Source organism: Tauraco erythrolophus, chromosome 2 (assembly GCF_009769465.1).
Source record: "Tauraco erythrolophus isolate bTauEry1 chromosome 2, bTauEry1.pri, whole genome shotgun sequence".
Taxonomy (NCBI): Eukaryota; Metazoa; Chordata; class Aves; order Musophagiformes; family Musophagidae; genus Tauraco; species Tauraco erythrolophus.
This window is the reverse complement of record NC_141466.1, coordinates 57,055,123-57,082,876: the sequence shown is the minus strand read 5'-3', so window position 1 is coordinate 57,082,876 and position 27,754 is coordinate 57,055,123. Positions and strand designations below refer to the sequence as shown.

The 27,754-nt window shown below is 37.6% G+C and overlaps 1 protein-coding gene across 3 annotated transcripts in view; it reads right to left on the bottom strand.

The window, feature by feature from the left end:
• Positions 1-644: 644 nt before the first annotated feature.
• Positions 645-27,754, bottom strand: part of LPIN1 (lipin 1) — an 82,187-nt gene continuing 55,077 nt past the window's right edge. For 2 of the 3 annotated variants that reach the window (XM_086608395.1, XM_009981714.2), the window contains 14 exons: positions 26,488-26,797; positions 24,890-24,983; positions 23,381-23,568; positions 22,173-22,266; positions 20,183-20,252; positions 17,253-17,345; positions 15,789-15,862; positions 13,594-13,738; positions 11,859-12,007; positions 10,101-10,187; positions 7,032-7,184; positions 5,068-5,182; positions 1,638-1,741; positions 645-819 (listed from right to left, as the gene is read on the bottom strand). In XM_086608395.1, the coding sequence (XP_086464521.1) occupies positions 660-819; positions 1,638-1,741; positions 5,068-5,182; positions 7,032-7,184; positions 10,101-10,187; positions 11,859-12,007; positions 13,594-13,738; positions 15,789-15,862; positions 17,253-17,345; positions 20,183-20,252; positions 22,173-22,266; positions 23,381-23,568; positions 24,890-24,983; positions 26,488-26,797 (1,836 nt within the window). In that variant the 3' untranslated portion in view covers positions 645-659. Of the gene's footprint in view, positions 820-1,637; positions 1,742-5,067; positions 5,183-7,031; positions 7,185-10,100; positions 10,188-11,858; positions 12,008-13,593; positions 13,739-15,788; positions 15,863-17,252; positions 17,346-17,469; positions 17,548-20,182; positions 20,253-22,172; positions 22,267-23,380; positions 23,569-24,889; positions 24,984-26,487; positions 26,798-27,754 lie in introns of all 3 variants that reach the window. The other variant, XM_086608396.1, reaches the window with a different exon arrangement.

Sequence of the window (27,754 nt, the reverse complement as noted above, 5' to 3'; positions counted from 1 at the left end):
CAAACAGTTGTTGGTCAATCAAGGTGACAGAGGAAGAACCATTTAAAATCATAGAATGGTTTGGGTTGGAAGGGACCTTAAAGATCATCTAGTTCCAAACCCCTTGCTGTGGGCAGGGACACCCTCCCCTAGAACAAGTTGCTCAAAGGCTCATCCAACCTGGCCTTGAGCACTTCCAGGACTCCTTCAGAGAAAGGAATTTTGACATATGGCTTGCAATCCCTGTCCGTGTCACCAAACGATGTCAGGAATGGTGAGCACCTTCAGATCCTTTACTTGCAGGAGGTTCTGCTGAGATGAAAGATGACTTCAGTGATGCAGAAAAAATACAGAACCACTTCACAACCTTATGGCATGTTTAACTGCAACTCCAACATCGTTCCATTTTTATTTGACCTTAAATAAGGAAACTGTGTGGCACAATTTGAGGAGCTGACTGAAGAGCTAGAAACACAACTCCTATTCCTAGTAAGACTCCTTGTCATCTGGAAACGTGACTAAGCATGAAAAAGCATTTCTAAATTTGCTCACAGCAAAAGAATACAATGCTCACAACATCACAGATTCCAGCTGAACTGTCAACAGCAAAAGCCAAATGCTGTCCCTTCCATACAAGCTAACTCATTCTTTGAGCTGAGGTCAACAGTTTGGAGATGCAGTTAAGATGAGGTTGGATGTTCATCCTGAGTTTCAAAAGGTGGTAGAGGTTCTCTCCAGTAGGTGAACTGACTGTAGGTATCAGAACAAGGGAAGTCTGAAGAATGGCTTCTTTTCAGCAAAGGGAAAATGTGATCTACCACTTCACATAGTCTGACATAGCTAGAAAACAAACAAATAAAAACAATGATGAATTCTTACTTTGAATTTTTATAAGTCTCCAATCACTAAGGCATGGCCACTCTTATATGGACAAGTCACCCTCCTCAAATGAATAAAACTAAACTCTATTTTGGTGCCTAGCTTCCAGAGAAGATTCACAGTCCAGATAAGACATTAATTTGTTCTAAGCAATGATACTTACCTAGTAAGGAACAGATGCCATTTTCCACCTAGATCACCTGCTAAAATATTCAAGCCCTATATTTTGCTTCTCCATTTCTGTCCAGCTTGGCTCAAGCAGCTCTCTGCTCAATTGATTATTCATATTTTATACACATAGGGCTCCCTTTCCATTAAGGACACTCTTAACGTTATTAAAGGCCTCTCCCATTCAGCGTTAGGTGCTACAGTGACCAAGCATCTTGCTGGAAGCCCTCAGCCCTATCTTCAGATTTTGTTTTCTGGCTCTTCTAGATAGAAGCTCCAGGAAAAGGAAATTTTGAAAAGGCGCAAAAGGCAGATGGCTTCAGGCAACTAGCTAGTCTCATTTTTATGCAGACTAAGTCATACACTGGTAATTCCTTTACATGATTAAAGTAGATGGAATATATTAACCTAAATACTAAACAATTTCCTTTTGACAGTTTAACTGAAAGTGGAAAGTCTGTATTTTATTCTAATTTTTTTATTTTCTATTTGAAATATTCAAAGGAATCTTTCATTAGTAAAATCAAATGCATATTTGGGCAACTTCAGTCATAATTTAGAAGACCAAATTAATTTAGTCTATAAAGTGTTAGGGATTAGAGATTACTTACGATGAGATGTTTGTCTTTGCATGCTCTTGAATAAGTTCTCCTTTGGGGTTAACTGTAAATATCCTGTTTAAAGAAACCCCCACCTGTTTGTATGAATAAACATCCTAAACAGAAGAGAAAAAAAAAGAAAAATTATGATTCTGCCTTTGCACAATAATGTTTATTCCTGCTGGAATATATTACACAGAAAAAACATATTTGCACAGTGTTGGTACTAAGTTTACACAGTTATCACGTATCTGAAATTCTCCATTTTGTTACACACGAGGTCAGTCTAACAAAACGCTCATGAAACAGAGAATTTGCAGCTAGGTAAGCAGTTTGTCATTTCGGTTTAAACTATTGATCAAAATCATGTTCATTTTTTCAGTAGCTTTCCTTGACATAAAAATAACAATCAATAAAAAAAACTAATGATATTTGGTGTAAAAGCATTTGCACTTTCATTTTTCTTTCAGAGAATATTTCATTTCCTGAGTGTGCTGTACCGAGTATCTTGCAACAGTGTAAGAGGTTAAAACACAACTGACACGTAAAATAGTGATTAGTTTGTAAGGACAAGGTCATAAAAGGAAGTAATAAAAACTGTGTCTACATTAAAACCCCTGGAAACATCTCTTAGCTTCTGAGTTTGGATTTGTGCCATACCCATATATTACCTCCATGTCAGAGCAAGAGTGAAAGAAGGGAAAGCAAGGAATTATATGCCAAAATAGCAGCAACAAGCCTCAGCAGGTAATGCAGATGTAACTCTAGGAAGTACAATTAGAAGTAAGAATCAAGAATGCCTTTCTAAGAAACTAAAATTGTTAAGAAAAGCAATGAAAAAGTTTTGATCTGTTCTGAAGAAAAGCTTGACAAAAACAAAGATGAAAATAACTCCCAGAAGATGAGAGCAAAAACAAGCTTCCATTTTTCTAACATAAATCATTGGATATGGTTTTAAAAGCTGAGGTGGTGAAAGACTGGAATGTTAAGGAAGATATAAAGTTTACTTTTATCTCTGTATTGTAAAGACTGTTCCAAAAAAATTAAAGACTGTTCCAAAAAAACTAAGTAACTGAACAAAAGTGAACAGCAGTCACTTCAATAATTCAGCATCCTGGCAGTCCATGCACTATCTACACCTGTAACACTCACAGGTACTGAAATCTCACTGAGTTTGTTCGGGGGAGGGGCAGGGGGGGAGAGGAAAAAAAAAAACCCAAAACAACAAACACAAGCAGCCCAGAAAATTGAGAAAACGATGATCCTGATCTTCACAAAGCCAGTGGCACATCTCACACCTGAAGGCTGCACTCCAACAGCGATCAGAGGAGTGAGTTACCAGCAATTCCTTTAGAAACATTAACTTCTTGCTTTACTTGAAATATTATTGAAGTATGCATGAAAATAATGATTTGATTTGGTTTCTCTGAGGTTCAAAAAAACTGAACTAGAGGTAGACATAATCCACAAAAGTGATTAAAAACTTATTTCACTACCATATGCCTAAAGGTACCGTGATAATGGAAATTAAGTGGTGTACGATATAACAACTTAATATAGCAATTGGACAGCGAGGAACTCCTGTCCTCTCTGACATAATGCTTTTGAAAACGTAATTTGCTAAAAGATGAAGCTGAAAAAGTTGCTGCTCATAAATGTCCACAACCTTAACAACAACATGAGACAAATGTAGAAACGAAGTCCCACCAGAAAGGCATGTTGAACCCTCTCAGACGTAGCTACAACATCCATGGTTTCAGTGTCAAAATATATTGCCAGCCACCTCAGTCCAACATTGAGGCATCCAAACTACCCAGTCTCTGAATGTTCACATTCATACTGGCAATGGCCAGTGTCCACATTTATACTGATAATTTCCCCAAGCTACCAATGTTTCTGCCAGCTCTCATAGCACTGAGCAGCTAGGGCTGGAATCCATGGTCCTTGGATGCTTCAGTGAGAAGACTTAAGCTCTCATGGAGTTGGTGGAGAAAGATGAAGCACCTGAATTAGCACCTGAATTATTCTCTCTCCAGACGTGTCCCATTTCTCTCTATCAACTAAAGAAAGAGGTAACCAACTGAATGTTCTCTGGCTAATTATACTACGAAATATTAAAGGTGAAGGACCATCCTCTTCGGAACAAATTGCTTGGCCACGACACAGGCATACGATTAAGTGGGTTCAGCTTCCAAAACAGGATGGATACACTCAAGCTGCATACCAATAGCCCTTAGCTATAAACACCACACTGGTGTTACCAGGTTTCTTGTTACACATTACTATACCACACATCAGTTTCTACGGGAAACGTTACCTGACAATACAGAGCTGGAGGAAGTACCAAATGCTCTGTGAAGCTCGTGGGCACAAACGGGCCCATCTATCTAACTTATTTAGCATCTAAACTTAGGTGCTCAGTGAAACTGTAATCATCTAAAGAAGTAAGTCTTCTATGTATCTCTTTCTGAAAGTAGGATGCTGTCAAATATTTTGAGTGAAGCAAAGCCTCTGTCCTTCCTTAGGCACCTATAACGATATCTCCATTAGTAAACTAAACAGTGTGAGTGCTGATTCTCAGACTTAGAAGTCTCTTGACATTGTGGCAGTATTACTAAACTCTCTCTACCCCTCCCCTCAAAAAAAACCCCAAACTCCAGAACAAAAAATAACCCCTCACATACATACACACCTCAATATGGCCTCAAATGCCCATTGGGAAGAGTCCATGCCCCAAGCTAATACAGCAATCATACACAGAAATTGCCTGGCAGACTGCTAGCTGCCTGCATCAAAACAGTCTCTTGGATCATGCTAACAATTTAAAAGAATGGATAATCACATGCCAGAGTCCCTGCCTCTGCCCTAGCCCTTGAGACTGTTTCCTTTACTGGATGCATAAAAGCATTCTTTGGGCTAGGACAGAAGTAAGAAAAGCCCAAGTAATCAGCCTTCAAACGGGTAAGGGATATCTGTCTTCCCCTCTCCATGTCAAACAACATATTACTTTCCAGGCAAAGCAGAACCTTCTGATTTCAGTGGGATATTTGAGTTATTTTGAGTGTACTTAGAGTTTGAAGTGTAAGTCCTACCACTATTCATCTGAAAGATTTTCTGTCTGTCCACAGGCATCTCACCAACACTGTACGAGTGTGGATTAAAATAAGACCAGTGTTTTCACACAAGCTTAACTGCTAACTTGAGCAGATATAACTGTTACTTTGCTGCATCTCTGTTTGAATACTACATTGTGAGATCTTTGAGGAAGAATCTTTATATTTTAATTTGTACAGGGCCTAATAAAATATTCTTAACTCCCATAACATTCTGTGATTCTGTGTGATTATGTGATTTAAAGCTTCTAGGTTCTATGCAACAGAACCATGACACAACAGCAACCTTTCTGTTCTCTGCAATAGAAATAAATTCAGCTATTACTTACAGCAGGCCTGTTTCCAAAAGCAGCATAAAAGGGTTCTGTGTTAGGATAAAACAAATTTTTGATGTCTGTCAAACATTGAACTTTAAATTTTTCTGGTTTCTTTTCTATCACCTCCCTGAAACGATAAAAAAGGGAGGCTGAATAAGTACACACGAAATACAGCACAAACCATTTTATTTTCTTTATTCAAAAGTTTCACCTAGCTGGATACTCCTATAGAGCCCCCACCCTTCTCCAATAAATCTTCATTTGGAAATCACAGTGCTCATAAAGACAAAATAGCATTCCCAAGCTTACATAATGGGCACAGTAAATAAACCCTCTGAAACAAGGCAACTTCTATTGAAACCTATGTTGTAAAGATGGCTACTGAGCAAGGATGGTTGATTACAGGGAGTAGCTGCTAAATAAAGCCTTATGAGACATAAATTGTCATCAACTAAACTGCTTCCTGATAACTGCAGAATGATTCATAGATTATATTAGCCTTCACTGTATATAGCTTTTTTGCCTTTTTTTTTTTTTTTTTTTTTTTAAAGGATTGCAATTACCGTATGTGCTAGAAGCACCTCAGCCTGTTAAGATACTTCTACAGTCAGGGTCCTCCATCACTGCTAATTAGCAAAAGTTAAGGAATAAAAGAATCTCGAATTTCTCTTCAGTTGCTGCTTACAGAATACAGAATTCATTAATGAACAGAGGAGTTATCTCATCTCTGGGCAGAAGCCCTTTCACAACAGCTTCTCTTGGCAAGGAAACTGAACAGGTGGCAGAGTCTGGAGTTCCCATAACATAGGAAGATGCCAGCATGACACAAAAGCACTTAAGAAGCTCAGAATCCCACATCCTAGCACCAACACATATGTCAAGGAAGAAGTGAATAGCACAGAATCATCATAGGAGTACTACAGCCCTTTGGAACAGCAGCTCCACATATAAATCAAAGTTTGGGAATGTGTAAAAGAGGAATAAAACCGTCTTTCCTCAAGTCTCGCATACACCTGATGTCAGAGCCCTCAAAATCACAATAATTAAATCCATGGATAACAACGAAGTCATTTATGGCCCACACATCACAGCAGGTACAATAGTGTACACCGAAAGATGGGCATTCTTCAGTCTAAACAAGATACCAAAAAGAGTATCACTTTAAATGTATTTCTGGATATGAGGAGCGTAAGATAACAGTAACTACCCTTTCACTGCATTTATTATTTAATCAGTCTAAGAAGTGCACTGTAATACCTCCACGGTCTCTTATATTTAGAACACGACTGGTAAGACAGCCTGTAGCATGTCACTCAATCAGGAGCACATCTGAACAACCTTCCATTAAAAATTCTAATGAAATATATCCTGTCACAGCAGCTTGTAACATCTGAAAATATTTTCAGTAATCACTTGAGATGCTTCACTGAATTAGGAAGAAGGTATGATATCCATAATCTGTGCTATTATTATTCACTTATTACAGTTCAACACCTAGAAAGAACAACATTGTCCACACAGAATACCACAGTGCAGTCAGGAGTATAAAAAGTTCATTTCATTTTCACGTGAATTTCCTCAAAACCTAGCAAGTAACATTCTTCCACAAAAAATATTTATGCCAATTGGAACACTTTACGAGTCAAGACAAGAGTGATTGTTACCAACATGTGGACATTTTTTCCACAGCTAAATATTAACATACCACATTCAACACATGAAGCCGACAGGCAGTACCTTTTGGTGAACAGCGAACACAGCTGTATATGGAGGCACGTCTAAGAGATAAACTAAGCAACATGATTACCTATTGAATTTTGGTCTTCCTCTAACAAAATTTCTTCTTAATTAAATTTTGCCCCAATATATAAGAAAAAACATTACGCATTATTTCAAGCGCTCTCTTAAAAAAAGCTGAGAATTCAGTCTCCACCAAACTCTGAGTTTCTTTCTGCATAAAAGTGATATTGCAGTACCTGTGAAAAGCTGAGAATAAGCTGCTTGGACTCAGCAACACTGGCCCTTGAGGCAGCACAGTTCCTCGTTCATTGACCCAGTGCAAGTACCCTCTGGTCATGTCTGCCATTCCAATAGCACGTGCTGAGCAATACAAAAATTTATATCCGTTTCTGTGAACAGAAATAAAAGAAGAAATTAATGTAAAAATAAAGCAAGTATTTTGACATTAATAATTTTGTGGGTTTGTTTTTACATGAATCAAATAATGACTGTTAAACAGACTTATGTTTAACCTAGACTTATTTAAAAGGAATAAAAACATTTATGCCAGACCTTGGATAATTAAAATCTGTCTAGCTCCACTGCATTTAGTGATTTACACCTAAAGAGGGCTCATTTGTCTCTGGTCTTCTCATGGCTTATGACTTCTTATGGTTTTCTATCTGTCCCTGCATAGTGAAACCATATTCCTCAGAATTAACAGAAATGACATCGAAGAGGAAAACACCTGGCAAAAAGCAGACCACGGTGTATTAGTCTTTGCTGTATTAACAGTATTGTATTCCTGCCTCTTGGACCTCTGCAAAAAAAGAGTAGTCTATGTGCAGCAGTAACATATTCCTTCAAGTCTGAGCAAATTCGAACTTCAAAACACAGTACGAAAAGTAATTTTTGACTTAACACTGAAATAAAAGTTTTAGCAGAAGTTACAGGTTCTGTCCATGATAGAACAGAGTCCAATTATGTTAGTTCAACTTAATAGCAATTTATTTTGCAAGTCCTATGAAGAAATTGTTCATAAAATAAAGAAATACTGTATTCAGTGCATGCACAGTCATTAAATCCAACTACTGAATATTTATATAGTGGCTAGATATTACAGCTGAACACTATATAATTAACTCGGTAATCTGAAAAACAACTAGGCTCAAATCTATTTTTCTCTTATGTTTATGATCACCAAAGCCCTAACAATTGACAATGCTTGCAGGCATAGAATTAACAGCTGCAATTAAAAAAATTAATTAACATTTTCACGAACGTAATCCAGAGGTTATACATAGAACTAAACACTGCTCAGCATGAGAATTCCCAGGCTGTCCTGTCTTTTCTGTGATCACATATGGCTATACAGAATAAAAGTACAGACAAGTGTCTCTGGTATAATTTAGATTCCATCATCCATAATTTATAATTCATCATCTGTGTAAAATAAAAAGCAATAAACAAACCTTAGCATAACCCTAGTTGATCTGATTTGTTCTGTGTACTAAGAGGACAGTTCTGAGGTGTACCAGGGGCTCTTCAAACATTTATGGTAATTTGAATATATAAGAATAGCTGAACTCGGTGTAATAGAAGAAAACCAGTTTTACTTTCTGAGTTAAGCAGAAATATCAAGCTGAATAGACAGCAAGTGATAATCCTCCTTGTAAAATTTAAAATCTGAACGCACAACATCAGAATACATCAGATACTTCATCTGATTCCATTCATACATCAATCAATTTCTCTCCTCATTTCCTTTTTTCTCTCAATTGCTAATCACAAAACTCACCATACTCTCAGTCTTGGATCCTCCAACTTACACAATGGCTTGACTACATTGCAAAAGGTATCCAGGGAACCAACAGTACACCTATACTCTTGCACTAGCCTTGCTCACCTAGAAGCATTACCATACATCACCCCACGTGAGTTGCTACAGTCTGACTGTTTTTCTCCTGTTCATAATCATCAGAGGAAATATCTCAAGTTTTTTGGAATGCATTTTTCTAGGTAATACCAGAGCACCCTCCCTGTAAATGACATTAACTGACCAAAAGCACAGCTGATCTACTGTTGCCCAGTATTTCGATAGCTAATAGAAAAAAACAGTTTTTTCAAAACATCATTAGATCTCAGGTATACTGAGCTATTTTTTGAAGATGCCTGTCTTCCTCCAATGGATTACACAGAGCATATAAGCCACAAGTAAACATAATGAATCCTAGTTCTTCCACCCACAGTAGCACAGAAGGTATTTATTACTGTGGACCAACAGGCACCAGTGCAGATCAACTACTGAGCTATAATACAGCAGCTCACACTGGTGTTGCCAGGCAAAGGCCAGTTCCTCAGGCTCTTCACAGCATATGTCTTATTGACTTTCAATGCCTTTAAATTGCACTTTAAGCAATGTTTACTTATCGCCTACTTTCAAAAGTATCCAATGACACAAAAATATTTTAATACTGATCCTTCCTAACTTTGCAATTTAATAACGGAATTAAAAACAAAAATTTATAAAAAGAAATATCAAAATAAATTGTATAATCATCAGTATTAAAGATCATCATCAACGTATTTGAAGCTCATCACAATTTATACAATAAATAAAACAACATGAATACTAGCAATGAGTATCCAAAATGGGGCCGTTTCTGCTCAAGGTAAGACACAGTGCTGTGCTTTAAGGGCGAGATTTATCTTGCTTCACTAGAAGCCTAATGTTTAGGCAGCTCAAGTCTAAGCTCCTTTATCACTAAACTCCCTTTCTACTCACTAGAAAGAGAGGGAACATCCCCAAATGGATTCATCCCATGTGTTTTAGATTTCATCCCTGTAAGACTCCAGGTCAGTGAAGATCGGCAAGAACTACACCTACAGTGACCACCCTGGGCTAAACAGTCCTTATGCATTTCACAATATCCTCCACAAGGACAGGCAGGAAGGTGTAAAAGCATCTTATGAATTAATGCTGCTGCAACTCCCGGTTTGCAAAGAAGTTCTACCTGCTGCAACTGCACAACTCATTCAAATTACTACAGTTTTTGGAACTAACTGTAGCTATCTGAGATGGCTGAAAGAGCCCTACTACTACTGATTGGTAGGGGGTTTTTGCTTTTGATATCACAAAGCAGGTTTTGCTCTGGATATCATACAGCAGATGTTTACACTGTTTAAGCATCATTGAAGCGACGAGGTATTGATGAAATTGTCACCCTTATAGGTTAAGAGAAGCCTAGAGAAATTTTAATTTTTATGTGCAAATGAACAAACACAAACAAGTCACAGATGCATGAACAGATTTACTGAATACTCACTGGCTCACTTTATGGTACAACTTTGCAATCCCTTGGTGTGTCCAGTCTTTGCCAAGAGTCGGCAAAATATGACCTAAAGTATCTGACCTGAATAAAGGAAAAACAACGTAACTGAACTGAAAAAAAAAAAAAAATCAATACTTATAACAACAGATGAGGCTAATACAAACCCCACGAACTTATTTGGGTAGCGGAAAAGGAAAATAAGGTTTTCTGTAAGGTACTGATTGTGATCAGAAGAGGATGATTTTATTCCCCTTTCTTTTGAGATAGACTGACACACCCATCCTTGGCCATGTTGCTTTAATTACTCTTGTGTCCCAGGACTTGCCTTCATGGATAAGCTCGCGATCCATAAGGTAACATGGAAGTTACAGCATATAGGCTACCCATCAGACCTGTGCAGTAGGCTGGCCAGTACTAAGAATACTTTTTGAGGCCTACATTAAATGCTTTCTAAATAAATCAAGTCTACCCATAAGGGAAGTTTATGGGAAACTACAAGCATGAGATAAGTCATGTTCTAGCTTACTTCAAACTAACTTCTCCACACAAAGCCAGCAGTTAGTCAAGTATAAAGCATTATGAAATAGTTATACTGGTTTCAGTGTATTTCCCGTGTATTATAGTTATACTGGTTTCAGTGTATTTCTCTCTTTACGTGAGAGAAAATTATTTACACTGTAATAACATCTAGAAGTTCAAACAAATGAGCACCTCACTTGACTAAGCATTATACAGACGCACAGAAAGAAATCCACACCCTGAATATCTTGAATCTTAGAGAGAAAATACTGGGTAGCGGCTTAGGATGAATTTGCAATGGTATAAGGTGAAATGATTCAGTAACTCTCTGGTCAGCTCAACAGCAGAGAGAAAAGTAGATTGCGCTCACTTTACTGAAGCTTAGGGAAGAAAAAGGGGAAGGATAATTTATGTTGGCACCAAAAAAACCCCAATGTTGCCCTACAATGAATAAATCACAAAGAAGAAAAAAGTTTCAGTTTAAATCAAGTGTTTTAATTCACCCTAGATTGCCTTTGGAAATTTATTTTTCTCTGTTCCTTTTTCTAATTAGATATAGCTAAGTTTGATTTTGAAATAAATTGATTTTGAAACAAATCTAAGCATTCATTTTAAAAGGTCAAAAGAAAATGCTTATATTTTTATTATATGTTTCCCTGTTCTACCCACAATTGTTCTCCCCAGTGTTAATTAAAAAAATAAATAAAAATCAGCGAGTGAATTGTTACGGTCACTTCACAATTGTGGGTTTTACCCAAAGTCCTAATCTGAAAATTTCTATCAAATCCAAATTCTGACCTTGATTTTGGAATCTTGTCTTCTAAACAATAATGCCTCTTACTGGAATGCCCCAGCAACGCCTTTTAAAACAGAATTCACGTTTCTTCTTTTTAATATAGACAGCGTACTTCGTAAGCGTGATGCAGCAAAAAGTTTATGATTTTGCAGAAGGTCCTCCAATACTACTGTAAATACTATCATGAAGCACCAATAGGTGATAAATAATGGGCACATATGGGATGTGTCTTTATGAAATTAATAATTCAGCTAATGATTCTTGCATTGTTTGAAAGCCAAATAGAAAAAAACAAAACCAAATATCACACATACCCCCCAAAAAACACTAGTATACGATGATTCTGTGACTCCAAATTCCCTGCTAATTACTTTTTCCTTTAGTCACAAGGACAATTTGTCCTTGCAGATAAAGCCTCTCCCTGTTCATGAACTCACCGTGTGATTGTTCCATCAATATCAGAAATAATAACTTTATCATCCCAATTCCATAGGTAAATGGTGCCTTCGCAGCGGCAAGTGCCTTGATACTGTGTTGTAACACTAAAGGTCACATCATTGGGGCCATTCTTGAGCTTTAAGCTTTTCTGCAAGACATTATCAGCAAGATAATCAACAAACTTAGCATGTGAAATGGACACAGTGCAAACACAAAGCCACAGATGATTATTGCCTTGGTCACCCTGAATCTTACTGCTTTCAGCAAAGCTGTTGTCTAAATAATGATAGTAGAGGTTTGCCCTGTGTGGTGTACATCAGGCATTGATTCAGAGAGAAAAAACAAACAAATCTGTTTCATAGTCTGGGATATGAAAAAAAAAAACATCCCGAAAAGTTGACATAAACAATAACAAGTTATGGAACAGGGACTATCAATGGGAGTTTTCCATTTAGAGATATAGATACATATGCAGAGAGAAATGTGTGTACCAAGGAGTTTCATGAACTCTAATTGAAAGTGTTTACATGGGGATTTGTGTTCTATGGTATTATATCTCTTTCCTATAATAACTCCTCTTATACCATATTACCCTTCAGTCTCCACCAAATTTCCTCAACTCTCCCATTTCCTTGCCCTTCCCTCCCACTATCTCCTGCATCACTTAGCAACACACTGGGCAAGAGACTACTGATTTGATTCTATTTTTGGACCTAACCATTCATATTCACAAAACCTGCAGGAGTTTAATAACTTTAAGTGTCTCTTTTTCTTAGTTATATTTCACTGCAATAGTTCAGCAAGTTAAAAATTGAAACGGAGGTGAGAATGCAGAACAAGTGATGGGTGACTGATGAGTCTCACCCACTGTTTCATCAAGAAATCAATTTAAAAGTAGTTTTAGCTTCAGCTAATTTCTGTGAGGTTTCTGAATCTGAAAAGTATAGATATATTTGTGCAGCCCTTGCTTTCTATTTGCTATAGAAAATTACCAACACATCCCATTTGTCTCTTGGGAAAAATTCTACATTTCTTGCAAACTATTCAGGCAGTGAGTGATGGACTGTTTAATGCCATTCTCCTTGTGTGAGTTACCTTCAGAAAATTAATTAGCTGTAGATAAGATGACAAAATGTATTTCCCCAAACTAGCTCATTTTTCCAGATCAAATTGGAATGTGCAGAACACTAAACTGTAACAGTTTTGTCCTCATTAGTCAAAACATCTCTGTCACAGAGGAAGAGAATTGGCTCCAAAGAAATTAATAGCCTAGCCTCATAGTAAATTCACAAGCAGTTCTTTCAGAAGTTACTAACAGAAAACTGTACTTAGGCAATACGTGACCGCCTAAGAATGAGGGGAAAGGAAAGGAGAGGAGGAAAAAAAAAAGAGAGGCCTGTGGGTTAACATATACATATTATACATAATACAAGAAGGACGTGGTTCCAGTACACTTGCTCAGGTGATAGATACATATGTTGGAATTTAATTTTAGTATTTTTCTAAATGAGATCCTATGTCTCCCAATCCCTGAACCCCAGCACTTGCTGAAAGGTACAACATTCATGCTTAATACTGAAAAAGGAAGGGTAAAGATTTTTTTTTTAAATATAACAGAAGAGAGAATTAAATGCAAGACCTAAAAGCTAATTAAGCTCTGCAAGCCTGAATAACAGTATTTTCATGTATTATAAGGGCATGACATTCCAGGACAAGTATGTAAAATTAACTTACAAGCTGGTCAGAAGTGAGTCGAAGCGTTTTTTTGTAACTGATTCCAGACAATAATGAGAGATGACTTGAGTTGGTTTGTAATGACCCGAGGTTTTGCTTGGCAGCTCTAGGGTCTTCGTCACTTGAAGAAGATTCATCTTTTATTCTGGAACATTGAACACATAGAAAATGATGTTATCATGTCAGTAAATGCATCTCAGTATCCATTAAAAATGCATTAACAGTGAGTCACCAAATAAGTCATTGATTCTATCTTCCTAAGTACTGTCTCACAGGAGGTCATTCACATCGTGGCTTTAAATATATAAATGAAACGTCAAATTTTCATTCACGCATGTTCTTCATTAATCATACTTGGATTGTTCTTGCCATTCCCTTGTCTATAAACTAGTTTTCATTACTTAAATTTAGCAGATGTAAATTAATGTGCCATACTGACTCAAAAAATCTCATAGTGGTGAAAAAAAATAATACCCATTAGGTACTGTAACTACAAAAATTCCTCAGAAGAAGAAAGAGGCAGTTGTTATGCTGGCTTTCGCTTCTCCCCCTTCTCTCCTCCCCTAAAGAATTTAGCAATTAATAAAAAAAATCCAGGTGATGGTGATTTTATTATAGAAAGTAACTCCTCTTTCTCTTTCAATGAGGAGCTTTAGATCATTAGATTATTCTTTTCCAGGATTTGCAGGATTACTCCATTCAGGATATGATGATGAAAAGTCATAAAACCTTACTCCTTTACCCAATTCTGTTTAAACAAACATCAGTATAATTATTTTTTTTTTCTGCTACAACTATTTTTTCAGAAATTTGTTAAGGATATGTTTCTTCAGAGAGAAAGTCTTTCTACAATAAACAAACCTATCACCTTAGGTGGAAGCTAAAATAACCTTTCAGATCCTACAAATCTCATGTTAAAAACAATCAGCATTTGGCCTCTTATTTCAATCACACCTGGATGTTGTTTGATGTTAGGAAGTCTTGACCCAATATCAAGGTATTGCATGTTATTACTAGCAACATTTAAAAGCTTATCTTCTCCTTTGTAACTTCAGATCTCAAGAGCTTTTACTCAAAGTCTCACTTGTCGCGTTTTGCTCACCAGCAATAAATTCTTAATGACAGATTTCTAAGGTCAGTTAAAATTTAAACAAAGTACGTCAATTACAGAGTCTAGTCTGCTTGAAGCCTTAATTCCACTTTAAGGCTTATCTTTAAACAACCATGGAAGAAACAGACCTAAATGTCACTTGTCATCCTTAAAAGGAAAATCAGCCTTTCCAATTTATTCTGTGGCTCTCACAAACTCAGAGAAGCCACTGAGATAATAGCTAGTCTACAAAATGAGGAATCTTTCCAGCACATTCACCTGGACTGCAACTGCTGACCTCCAGAAAGAACGACAGCTAATGCCTTTTTGTTTCATAAAGGTGATCCTTGAACTTAGTGAACACAAAGCTTATTTGAATCTGGCCTTTTCCAGCCCTAAGTGCAGATAGCACACAGATGAGCTGTCTTTACAGTAAGATCTGTATGTACAGAAAAAGGGGCAGGTAGGAGAGCTGTCCCTGGCTAACTCATCCCTCCAAAGCAAGTTAAAGCTCATCTTATGGAACTCTCCTGAAGGAGAGATTCTGGCCATACAGTATGATTAGTTTGGAGCACGAGAAGGAAGAGACTTCTATGATCCTTGAAAGAAGTAATAGAAAACCATGACTTTTGCCTGTGAAAAAACTCTGGGAAGTCTTAGGTCCCTGAACTTCCTGAAATATTCAGGAACAAATTCAGTTTTCAGGCCATAAATATAAGTAAATCAGAAATTTCAGCAACTGAGATCTGACAACAGCATAGAGTCATCTATGATGTTCCCTTGAAAACTCTAGAGAGATACAAACAGCTTCAGAGAACTGCTTCCATTATTGTTTGTTTTCAAGGGGCTGGAACGTGTGTCATGGAGCTGCAGCCGAACCACAGAAATGCCAGAGCACACTCACAAGTGCAACCCACAAGCACAACTCACATGCAACCCTGCTATGAGTAGAGCCTTCCTATCTGCACTTACTTGGTGCAATAAATAACAAATTAAACATATTTCACTGACTCAGTATTTCTTTGCTCAAATACAAGAGGTAGCTTGCTTTCATTTTTAAATGTTAGCTCCTGCTCATTTTAAGTACCGATAATTTTGAGAGTACCTGTTTGCCATGCTCATCTGTGAAGAGTCTCCTGTAAGTCCACTCCCACTCGTACCTTGCTCTGGTTTTGTTTCCTGTAAAAATACAAGTATGAGAAGCTGTGCATCTCCTGTTGGGCAGAGAGGAAACGTTTTTAGAAAAATATTTGAAAACCAAATTCCTTCTTGTACAGACTTGGTAAAAATCAAGAGTATGTTTGTTTCCTCTGCTTGTAGGCAAAGTAAAACTTCATGGTTTTCTTAAAGAATAAAGGCTGCACAAACAACTAAAAAATTGAAAATATAAAACTCAGAAATAATTAAGATTTAGTTTTGCATGGAAGAAGTACAGAAATATCAGATTTCACATCTAGCACTGTTGAAGTTCTGGAATCATTCCCATAACTACTCAGTTCATGCACCTCAAATAGCTAGATATCACTTGAAAAAGCAAAGTATTGACTCTGGAGAAGAAAAAAAAATACAATTACCTTTCATAGAATCATTAATATCTTTAGTCCAATATTTTCCAAACTGTTTCCTTGAGTAGATGCTAAGCTCTAGCAATTTCATCCCACAAGATTTTTAAATAGTGAATGATCTTATGAGACACACAAACAACAATAACACCTCCCCTTATCTATTTATAGTTGCTACAGCTCAAGAGAGAACCAAATGCTTCCACTCAGAGAGAAATTCTAAAAACTTCAATAAACTGTAAAAACTAAATTCTTATGCTCTGAAGCTCATACCCACAGGTCAGTATAATGGTTATTTCATGCAAGGCTAAAAAATTCATTGACTGAGGCACAACCATAAAAATGTATTCAAAGTCATTTTCTCCCCTCAAGTACTAATGCTTCAATAGCGTAATATGAAGAGGTTTTATTAGCCAACTTTAAAGATTAAATATGTCTAGACAGGAGATCAATATTTCATATAAAGTTTTGCTTTTTTCACTATTCTTTAATGTTCATCCATGGCTTTAAGACTGTTACCACAAACTTTTAATGCTCAGAAAAGAAATTAAAAGAGATTTTAAAACTAATACATAGTCAGTTTTCCACCTTAGGTTTTGCTGAATTTTACAGCTCACACTACCCATAAATATGCCTGTTCTTAAAAGAAAGCTGAAGAAAGGTAGGTAATCTGCATGAAAACATTAAATTAGTGGCACAGCTCTTCTATTCTGAAAGATTCCTAAATACAGACTTAATCCATTAGATATTACTTCCTCAGCCTCATGTAATGAAAACAAATGCAGAACCAAAACACTGCAGGCAAATGTTTCAGGTAGGATCTGATCCAAAGCTTTCTGAAGTCAAAAGAAGTCAGACTTTAGACCCTGTTTAAACATCTTTTAATGTGAATATCCTCTGTCAAACTGAATACTGAGTTACTCTCAGAAGCAAAGTTCTGAGGGATGAATATGGAGGCATCCAGCCTTCCCACGGCAATCAGAAGGAAACTTGCCTCCTAAACTTACCTCTTTAATAGTGCTGTTCCTCCCTCGCCATGAAAACCACCACCTTCCACCTTTTTTGGGCATCTTGTCCCTCATTATAGATTCCACAGTAGCCTGTGATAAATGGATGGTAACATAAAAAAAACCCAAAACAAAGGACAACCTGATATATGTAAATGAAAGAAAGTGCCAAACACACAATTTTAACTGATAATACATAGAATAAAAGTAAACATACTGTCTGTGGACCATAAATTCTACTAAAGCAAAATCTAATGGTATCCAGAGCTGCTCTGAAGTAACTTAAGCATGAATACTTATGGTATTTTTAAAAGGAAAATGAAAAAGAGATAAAATCAAAAAAGAAAAAAAGCATAAATAGGTATTAGTATAATGTCTAGAATGGAGAACCTACTTTTTTAAGTTGAAGTTACTTAGTGCAAATTATATTAAAAAAAAAAGAAAAATATCACTTTCTGAAGGAGCTCTCATGCAAAACAGGAACAAATCCGCATGCAAGATAGTTATTCTCATTTAAAAATAATTACAAAGTTCATATTTAATCACCAGTTTGGAAAAATGCAACAAAATCACTAGCTTTTATGAGTTTAGTCTGATACTATGAATTTGACTGACACTGTTAGAACTGTTTTTTTTAAACCCTGGCTACTTTTAATTGGTTATATATACTAGACCTTATTAGAGAAAAGTTTCTTTCAATATCCATAATGACTGGAGCTTTATGCATTGTAACAAGGAGAGGTGAATTCCTTCGCTCAGAGAGCAAGCAGGCAGCCACAGTATTTGGTATGCCCTAAACTAGCTTAGCCACTGGCTTCCTGAGATGATAAGCCTTCAGTGTAAGCAAAGTCACCAAAATAAAATTGTGATGTTGATTTGTCATTTAAAAAAAAAAAAAAAAATTATTCTGAGAACTCTTAGCAGTTAAGAGAGAGGGTTGAGTTCAGCTAATGCATCCCTTTTCTCAGTTCTTCCACAGGTTCTCTTTACTATAATATCTAAAGTATATGAGAAAAGAAAGAAATGGCAGAGGAATAAAACTGAGCAAATAAGTTGAGAACTTTTTAAACAAAAATAAGAAAAACAAGGAGCAGATGGAGCTACTGAGAATGGAATGCAACTGTTGAGAACAATGGCTAAAATTTAAGGAGGTTCTCAAACATACAGACAACTTCAAGCAGACGTTCTACTGACTTTTAGTGACATAATTCACATGGTTATAATTAAACATGTGTTTAAGTGTATTTTGCAGAACATGAGTGATTTTTTTTCAAAAATTTCACTTTTCAATCACTTCATAAAGCCTGTTTTGATAAAGTATCTTAGTATTTCAATTCCTTAGTTCCATTATTACAGCAAATCAAAACTCTAATTAACAAGTCATTAAGAAAACCAGTAGGATGACTGGTAGCATAAATGAGTCATTTTAGCTTCAGAGGTACAGTTCAGTCAAGTAAACCTTCCCAGTCATACAGACTGTTCCAATTATATATACTAGCTTCTCCTCTAAATTAAAATTGTGCTGCCTATCAGCATTGAGAATATGAGTTAATCGTTTAAAAAAATGAACACGCTGAATTTCACATTCAAAGACGACTTTGTAACTGATAACCTATATGAATAATGGTATAACCATAACACTGTTGAAGGAATTGTCATTTCCATTAACTTAATGGCAAAAATATTTCATACCCATTCTTTTCATTTACCCATTTTAGGCAAAATCCAAAGTATCTGGCTCAGGTATCAAAGTGTTTAATTAAAAATGTAGTTACCTTGCATTATCTTTATTGCCACTGAACACCCAATGGGCATCTATTAAGGTCTGAATCCCTCTGTGGAAATGCCTGACAAATACTGAGTAGGATAACTATACACCTTCTGCAGGTATTTGAGTTCTATGGGATGAATCCCGCCTTTGATGATTACTAGGATATTTGCAGTAAAGCAAAAAAACATTTGGCTCTGTGACATCCTTGAAACTCAAGCCAGGTTTACTAGATGTTTGGGACTTCTAAGATCAATTTACTCGGGATGCTACAGTGCAGCTACTGTTACCTACATGACTGCCCATATAGGTAATGCGGCACTAAAACAGAAAAGAACACAGTGGTAGAGAGTATTCTGTGCTTTGAAGAAATTTTCATTCCAAGTTCATTGCAATAGAAATAGAATTTGAATTCACATAGATTAAACCCAAAGAAATGTGAAGTGGTGCAAATGGCAGAAGGAAAGTTTCAGTTTAAAAATTTATTAAATTCATGGCTAATTAGGATACAAATCAGTGCCAATGGTGATGCTACTTCTTTATATAGATTTACACTAGCGTGTCTTTCTATCCTGAGAATCTATGTGGCATCAGGTCATGTGGAATTGGACTAAATTCATCAATGCATTTAATATAAACCAACATAGTTATGACTACGTAACAGGTATGTATCTACCACTACCTACTCAGGTTAGTTATGAACAACTAACTGAGAAACAGAAAACTAGCAAGCTACAGGCCTTCCTTATCTAGTAGTTACAGGTTATTCACTGAGGTTAAAATTCCTGGCCTGTTCCTCTGTTTTTATTTGGTAATATATGCTGTATACAGACAAAAGGATAGCAGTCACCAAGTATTCAGCTAAAGCAAACGCTAACATTGGTCAATATAATTTATGTTTACCACCCATATTAATGAAGAAAAAAAGGAAGTCGTCTTACTTCAAAATATTTGTAAGGATCTTAACCTAGCAAATAAACACTAATCAGAGACCAAATTTAGTCCTGCTCATTTAGCCCTTAGCACAAGCTAGATGAATGGTTATGCGTGGATGGATATTACAAATGTGCAGATTCTTTTGTACAACAACCCTCTTCGCTGCCTTAACAAATGGCAGAATGTCACAACTCCTCCTCTGACCAGCCTTCATGTTCAATCTCACCTTTGGCAAAGGTTTCTGGAATGCCTGCATTGCCAGCAGAAGCGGACCAGCTGTCGTCCAGTTGTAATACCTAGGCATGCAAGAGAGACAATTACTGCATTTTGTAATCCCAAGGTTCCAGTTCACAGTCTGTCTAGTATTTATCATCTGGCAGGCTGAAGCCATGAAGCCTCTTTAGCACAGGTTAAACTCTGGCCTGCACCAGTAATAGCAGAACCACCTTATTCCACAGTATGTTCACATGTATTTACGGCATATACTCTTCAAGATACGCAAGAGAAAACAGGTCCTTAAGTAGAAATGGTATTTCTTGTACATTCCTCACGTCCTTAATACACCTCATCATTGCATTATAAGTTACATTTTTTACAAGCTGTTTCCACTGTTTTTCCATCAAGGAACTATACAAAAGTTAGGCGTCATAGTTTGCTATTATGGGCTGAACATGGGACAACTCATTACAAGCAGTAGGAGAAACACAGTATTATTTTCCATCTGTCTAGGGGAGCTGAAGTTCACATGACATCTAGAGAATATGACAGGAAGATCCTCATTAAGTACCATAGAATGGCTTGGGTTGGAAAGGACCTTAAAGATCAAGTTCCAACCCTCCTGCCATGGGCAGGGATATATTCCACTACAACAGGTTGCTCAAAGCCTCATACAACCTGGCCTTGAACACTTCCAGGGATGGGGCAGCCACAACTTCTCTGGGCAACCTGTTCCAGTGCCTCACCACCCTCACTGTAAAAAATTTCTTCCTTATATCTATTTGAAATCTCCCCTCTTTCAGTTTAAAGCCATTGACCCTTGTCCTATCACTACATACCCTTGTCAAAAGTCCCTCTCCAGCTTTCCTGTAAACCCCCTTTAGGTACTGGAAGGCTGCAATAAGATCTCCCTGGAGCCTTCTCTTCTCCAGGCTGAACAACCCCAACTCTCTCAGCCTGTCTTCATAGCAGAGGTGCTCCAGCCCTCTGATCATTTTTGTGGCCCTCCTCTTGACCTGCTCCAACAGCTCTATGTCCTTGTTAATGTTGGGGACTCCAGAGCTGAACACAGTACTTCAGGTGGGGTCTCACGAGAGCAGAGTAGAGGGGGAGAATCACCTCCTCTCTTCCCAACATATCAGCAGGCAGGTAAACATTACCATCAAATTCAGAGAACTATGTCAGGGAAGCAGTAAGTGACTCACCTCAGACCACAGAAAGGGTCAGGTGTGAGGCCATAACATACATGACACAAATTATCAAATAAGTTGCACCAGGCATGTCAGATTTGTATGAGCCATGTCTACAATTAAGGGCAGTCTAACCTCTAAGTACAGCACAATGCCCTGATCTCTCCTCTACTCTGTAACACGGCATGCCAGGTGCAAAGAGCTTTCAAGTTAAAACGCCCTCCAAAAAGCTGCATCAGGCGGAGACCACAGTGCTGCACTGCTGTCAGCAATAACAACACATGAAATAATGTCTTAGCCTTGCAAAAGTAGAAGACTCATACTTGGTGGGTGATGTTTGACAAGTCTTGAAAAAGCAATGCCTCCATAGAGGCATATTAGCAAAATATTCAGTATATACAAACAAACTGCTGGGTACAGAGTGTTTGCAAGCAGACTGCCACATCCCTGTAAACATTAAGTATTCAAACTGGCTCAGGGCAAGTCTTAGCAAGTTCGCATCCTATTTCATTTATACTCTGTCAATTGAGTGTGAATACTTTTAGCATTTAATGCTAGCTTTTTGAAATTCAAATTGTCTCAGTTAGCTGTAATAGGTCACCTGAAACTGCTCTTTACTTTCAATTTAAGGAGAACAAGTAACTAGAAGAGCCTAAATTCACTAGAGAGTTGACTCTTTCTGGATGAATCTAAGCTATGAACATTCAAAACCTATTTTTCAGCTACGGTGAAACTGATTTAACACGCTGAAGTGCCACAGAAGTGGTTTTGTCACAACAGAAAAATATTTTTTTCTTGAAATATACTTACTTATTTCCAATCTTAACCACAAGATTAGGGTCATCAATGATAGCAGGATTGTCCACAAACTGTTGGTATGTTACTGCATGTTCTAAGAATTCTTCTGTGGGGGGAAAAGATTACATACATAAATCACGCGTTTATAGATGCCTGGGATGGGCCAAGTTAAACCTCTTAGCATCTCTCAGACATGTAGGTTTTACATTCAGGGTCAGTTGCTCATTGCGAGGGTGCTGAGATTAGCAGTAATATGGAAGCAAGATGTTCAGACACTCTCAATCTCAGAAGATGCTGAGGGTTTCTTTGTTAGCTGCTGAGTGTCTTTCCTGTTCAAAATACAAGCTAAGTGAAAGTTCAGGAATGGAACCGTGAGGGAGGAAAATCAGGCTTCTAAGCAAGGCAAGGAAGTCATGCCTTTCACTGATCCTCTGTCCAAGTTAGGAGCAGGAACTGATGGGGTCAATGTTATGTGTAAACCCATAGCCAGAATTATCATTTGTAAGGCCTTCAGCAAAGTGTTTATGAATAAAGGCCCTTTCCACTGACTGTGACTCCTTTCACTAAATCTGTGTAATTTACAAGCAATCCAGGTAACAAATACAACTCCAATAAATCACAGTATATTTAAAATGTTCTAATAACTATCTTCTGAACAGCAATTAGTGTAGCATCAGGTTCATATGATTTTATGACTCTGTATTACTGCCGAAATCGCAAGTCTTAACACATTTATCTTTTATGAAGGTGGAAGTTTAAAGCACAGAGCATTGTAAACAATTTATCTAAGAGCCAAACAACAAACTGAAGGTAGAGCAGTAACATCTTAGAGTTTCCAACTCCCCCTCCTAGTGTCCCCAATTACAGAGCATCTTGTTCATTCCTGACAACGACAGCTGTGAATTTCCAACTATGTACTGTACCAAGTGGCAAAAGTACCATGAACGCTGTTGTGACACAAAACGTAGCACTATCAGGAAATAAAAATACTAATACAATATGTTCAAAAAAATTACTATATAGTGGATTATTGAAATGTGTTAAAAATCTTAAGTCCCATATTTGAAGTCTGAAAAATTCTAGGAAACTTATTTTAGGGACAGCATCTATCTTCTCAACACGTTCTTGAGTACAGCCACAGGAGGGCACTGCTTCCGCGGTCTGGGATGCTGAAACTTGGCTGACAGCACATGCCTGTATTTCAGAAGGTCATTCTGTACCTTTGGTTATTTCTTTGTTGTCAGTAAGGCCTCCGCAGAGAGAAATGGCAATGGAGGGCAAATCCCGAATTCCATCCGAGGTGCTTTCAACTCCACTGTCAACACCGGAGCTCCCGACAGACTGCGGAGACTGGCTGGCAGACCGCGGCCCCGTGTCGTTCGTGTTCTTGCTTTGGACATTATCCCCACTGGAAAAGAAAAACCAGGCATTCAGCCTTCATGTATTCATCCCCAAATCTTCTCCCTTCAACAAGTTACATCTGACAGACACTTAGGTAAAAAGAAAGGAGAAAAACAAAAAGAAAAAACATGAAGACATTTTCTTGGTTTTGTCATAAAGTTTAAACACAGTAGTATAGGTCTCGTGTACCCTCAAATATTAGATTGCTTCTACTTACTTGCCTAAACTAAGCATGTATAATTCTATCTTCACTTATTTCCAAGAGATAGGAAAAATAATTAGTAGACAAAATAATGCTACTATAACCAGAGTTTATACTAGTAGAACCATTCCCACACAGGAACAAGAATACACATACTAGTTTATTCTTGAATTTATATTAAACTGATAGAAAAATCCAAAACAAAGCATATGTGTGTTTGTGTATTTATGTCATGTATATATAAATAAAATATTCTACATAAAAACTATTAGGATTAAAGTTTTAAGAAACAATAAATAGTTATACCCAGATAAAATCTGTGGATAGATGAGATCATTATTACAAGTCCAGGCTCATCAAACTCTGCTTTCCATTCCAGAATTATCTGAATGCATTTGAGAAAGGAATGTTCAATCCAACGTTTTTCTCCATATTCCTAATCTTTCTCTGTTCTATTGAAATGCTAATATTACAACAGTTGAGTTTAAGCAAGCAAGACAAAATATGCAAGCTGCTTCAGTTGTTGCTCAATGACCTTAGTCAAATAACTAGGGTACAATGTGGAAAGAGGACTATAAATGTTATAAGAGGCTCTAACAAAGATCAGAACTAGTTGGAAATTGTACGTTCAGGGTGCAATATTTTCATAAATAAATCTGTCATGTGTCATCCAAAAACTATTTTCTAACATTCATATTTAGAGGTGATCCCCACAGTAGAACAATATTAGAGCAATAATTTTGTGCTAATACTGTTAACAGTAACGTATGTTCTTCACAGTAATAAGCAAGAACATGGGGATAAATATATCCCAAGGCCAATTGCTCTCCCAGGGTATGTGAGTAACACGAACAGCAGTGTACGTTACATAACAATCCACGATCAATAAATGATGCTTAATTGACCAAAAGAGAAAGTCAGTTTCAAGCACGCTTCTCAGGCCCAAATGAAGGCTTTCCAAGAGCTCTAATATTCCTCTCTACACAGTTGTGTTTTCCTTCTGTCTTCACCTCTGCTTGTACTCTGAAAAAGAGGTCTTATCTGGTTAGCAATGAAGAGTTTGATATAAATGTGGAAAGTGACAAGAGCTTTTTAAATAGTAAAAATATAAGCAAAGGACTTATACTTTTTGGGGAAATAAAGTGCAGCAACTTCTGGATCCATGTCAGTGAGGTCATCTAAATAGACACCATCAGCACCAAGATGCCGGCTTCGTTTGTCTGTAAGGGATGGCACAAAGAAGCCTATTAATGAGTATTTTCTGAGTAACAAGCCAGAACTGTTATTACTACTTAACATTCATTTTAAGATTGAGAAACCAGACAAGTTATAACAATTTGTGAACTGTATTTGTATAAAACGGTACTGCCAAAAATTTCAAAACAAGTTGCTCCCATACATTGTTCAGACTTTGAATATGCAAAATGGGATGGCAGAGGACTAGTTTTGAGATATGCTGAAGCCTCCCTATCCTGGACAAAACCACTGGGAATTAGAAGTCAGTGGTCACTGTAGGAAAACAGCAAAAGAAAAAATTTCTGAGTATTTGTATAGGCCTATTATCACAGTAAGGCAATCAGAGCATTTAATCTCTGAGAACAAAGCTTCAATCCTCCCTTGCAAAAGGGAACTAACACAACAGACCATACTATAGTCACTAATAGACTATAACTGGCTTGTTATGGAGACAACTCACTGTTTGGCACATATGACTGATGTGTTGTGTGTGCACAGGCAGCATTTGCAGGGAACAAGACAACCCTCCCAGGTCTTTCACTAGTACCAGTACACAGTCATCACTGTCCTGTTGTTGCTGGTACATCGAGACAAGTAACCACCGTAAGGCCAAAACCCAATTTGGAATTCATCCTAAAACCTATGACTTTTCACTGTCCCAACTTCCAATATCAAACATCAGAAAAGCAATAAGAAAAAAATGTTACTTAAAGACTGAAGAGGAAGCAGAGCAACACTAATCTTCCTCTTCAAAGACAGTGGAATGCATGGGGAAGTGGCTAACAAACGTGTATGTTCACTTACTAAAAAGCAGCTGCACAAACTAGGCTTATATAGGGCTTAAATAATTATAGAATAATCAGAGGTCTAAAACATTACATTTGTAAGCAAATAAATTTTATGTGAAGATTGTAACACTTACGGATATAGAGCCCAGAAATTAAGAAGTAGAAAAGCAGATAGAGTTATACATCACCAATTCAGGACAGCATGTGTACCACACAGAACTGAAATTGCTTATGTGAAACAAAAGCACCTTATTTTACGGCAAATCTGTTGTTTGTGCAAAAGATGTACTGCACCTTAGTACTAGAGCAGAGAGGTTCCACAATTACCAGTGACACCTAACAACTCAGAAAGTAGTCAGAGCAGGTGAACCAGCAGATCTACAGTGTGCTTGTACCAAAAAGTGAAATCTCTGAATCTGTCAAATATGGATGAATTTGGAGCAAGTTTTGCAGTCTTGCTCATATGCACAGAACTGCCAAAAATCGCAGTCCAGGGAGAATCTTTTATCTTACTACATGGCTCCTGTGAGAAGCCTGCTGCACAGCTCAGGTTTTGAACATTCTTTCCAAAGCTTACTCCTTTCCAGAACTGAAAGTGCTTTCAGGGCACAGATTACTTTATACGACAATGAGGCGCTTTACCACCATGAAATTTAAAGTAAAAATCATACATATAAAAGTGCAGGATCAACAACTTTACCTTTCTTTCTGGAAGGGGAATCTGTCTTGCCAGCTGGTTGGGCTAAGCAAGCTGCAGCTTGTTTTATTTCTTCATTGGCAGGCAATGGTGGCACAGCTGCTCCTGGAGTCTCTGTCTCTGGCTTATTTGTCTCAGCTGGTAAGGGCTCACTTTCATTAGCAGTTGCTGCGTCTGCTTGTCCAAGGGCAGGTAGAGGTGACAAAGTATTAAACTCCTCTATAGGAGAACTTTGGATGACCCGAAAGTGAGTGCTTTCAGAAGGATTTACATCCACCATACTGGGTTCCTTTGCTTTGAGCAGAGAACTGGCCTGTGAGGAAAAATAAACAGACTGCTATAAAGAAAAGCTCTTAAAAAGTACAACAGCCAGAGTTTAATCTATTGTGTTCACTCTAGTAAGATCAGATTCTCAAGGTAACCAGCTACAGCCGAAAGCCATCACTAACTGAAGTGGAGACTACAGTGTACAAAAGAACTTTCTGCTGTGTGCTTGCTTGCACAAAATTCATTTCTATCTTGAGGCCAGGAAAGATTTGTTCCGCAATGTGCTCTACAGTCCTCGTTTCCCACTCACCTGCCTGGGAGTACATCACAGCTCCCATCGCGCCCTCCTCCCTTCCTGTGCAAATCCTAGCTTTTCTTCAGAAGGTGACCCCAACAAACATGAGAAAGGAGCACAGACTGGAGTCCTTACACAATCGGGATGCTGCCAGGGACCAGGACAGGGGTACACTGTCATGCATCTATACTCCAGATTTAGATTTTAAATCACTTTATAGGAACAGTTCTAGGTCTTCTCCGAGTGTGGGACAGGAGATGTCCTTACACAGGGGAGCTGAACTCCTAGAGCAGCAGCTGTAGAGCTGCTATAACCTTCACATCACAGCAAACAAACCCTTACAGGAAGACAAACAGCATCCAAAGCGTAACTCCCAGTTCAGGTACAGCCAGATCAACTCCGAATAGCTCGGCTGCAGAGGGAAAAGCCTCCAGCAATAAGATTCACAATACACACCAGGCTGTGTGACTGGGATAAAAATGAAACACTCAAATCTACTAACAGGAAACCCTAAATTCTAGACTGGAAATGCCAATTTGAAACTCCTGCCTGGATCCATGCACTTAAATCTGTTCTCTATGTACAGAAAATAGCTCTCGATTTTCTCTTAATATACACGAGGAGGAGAATAATGCAGTGGTGATGGGACAGCTCATCTTTGGCCTACTGAAGAAAAGACCAGAGCTCTTCTGAAGGAATTAAGAATTC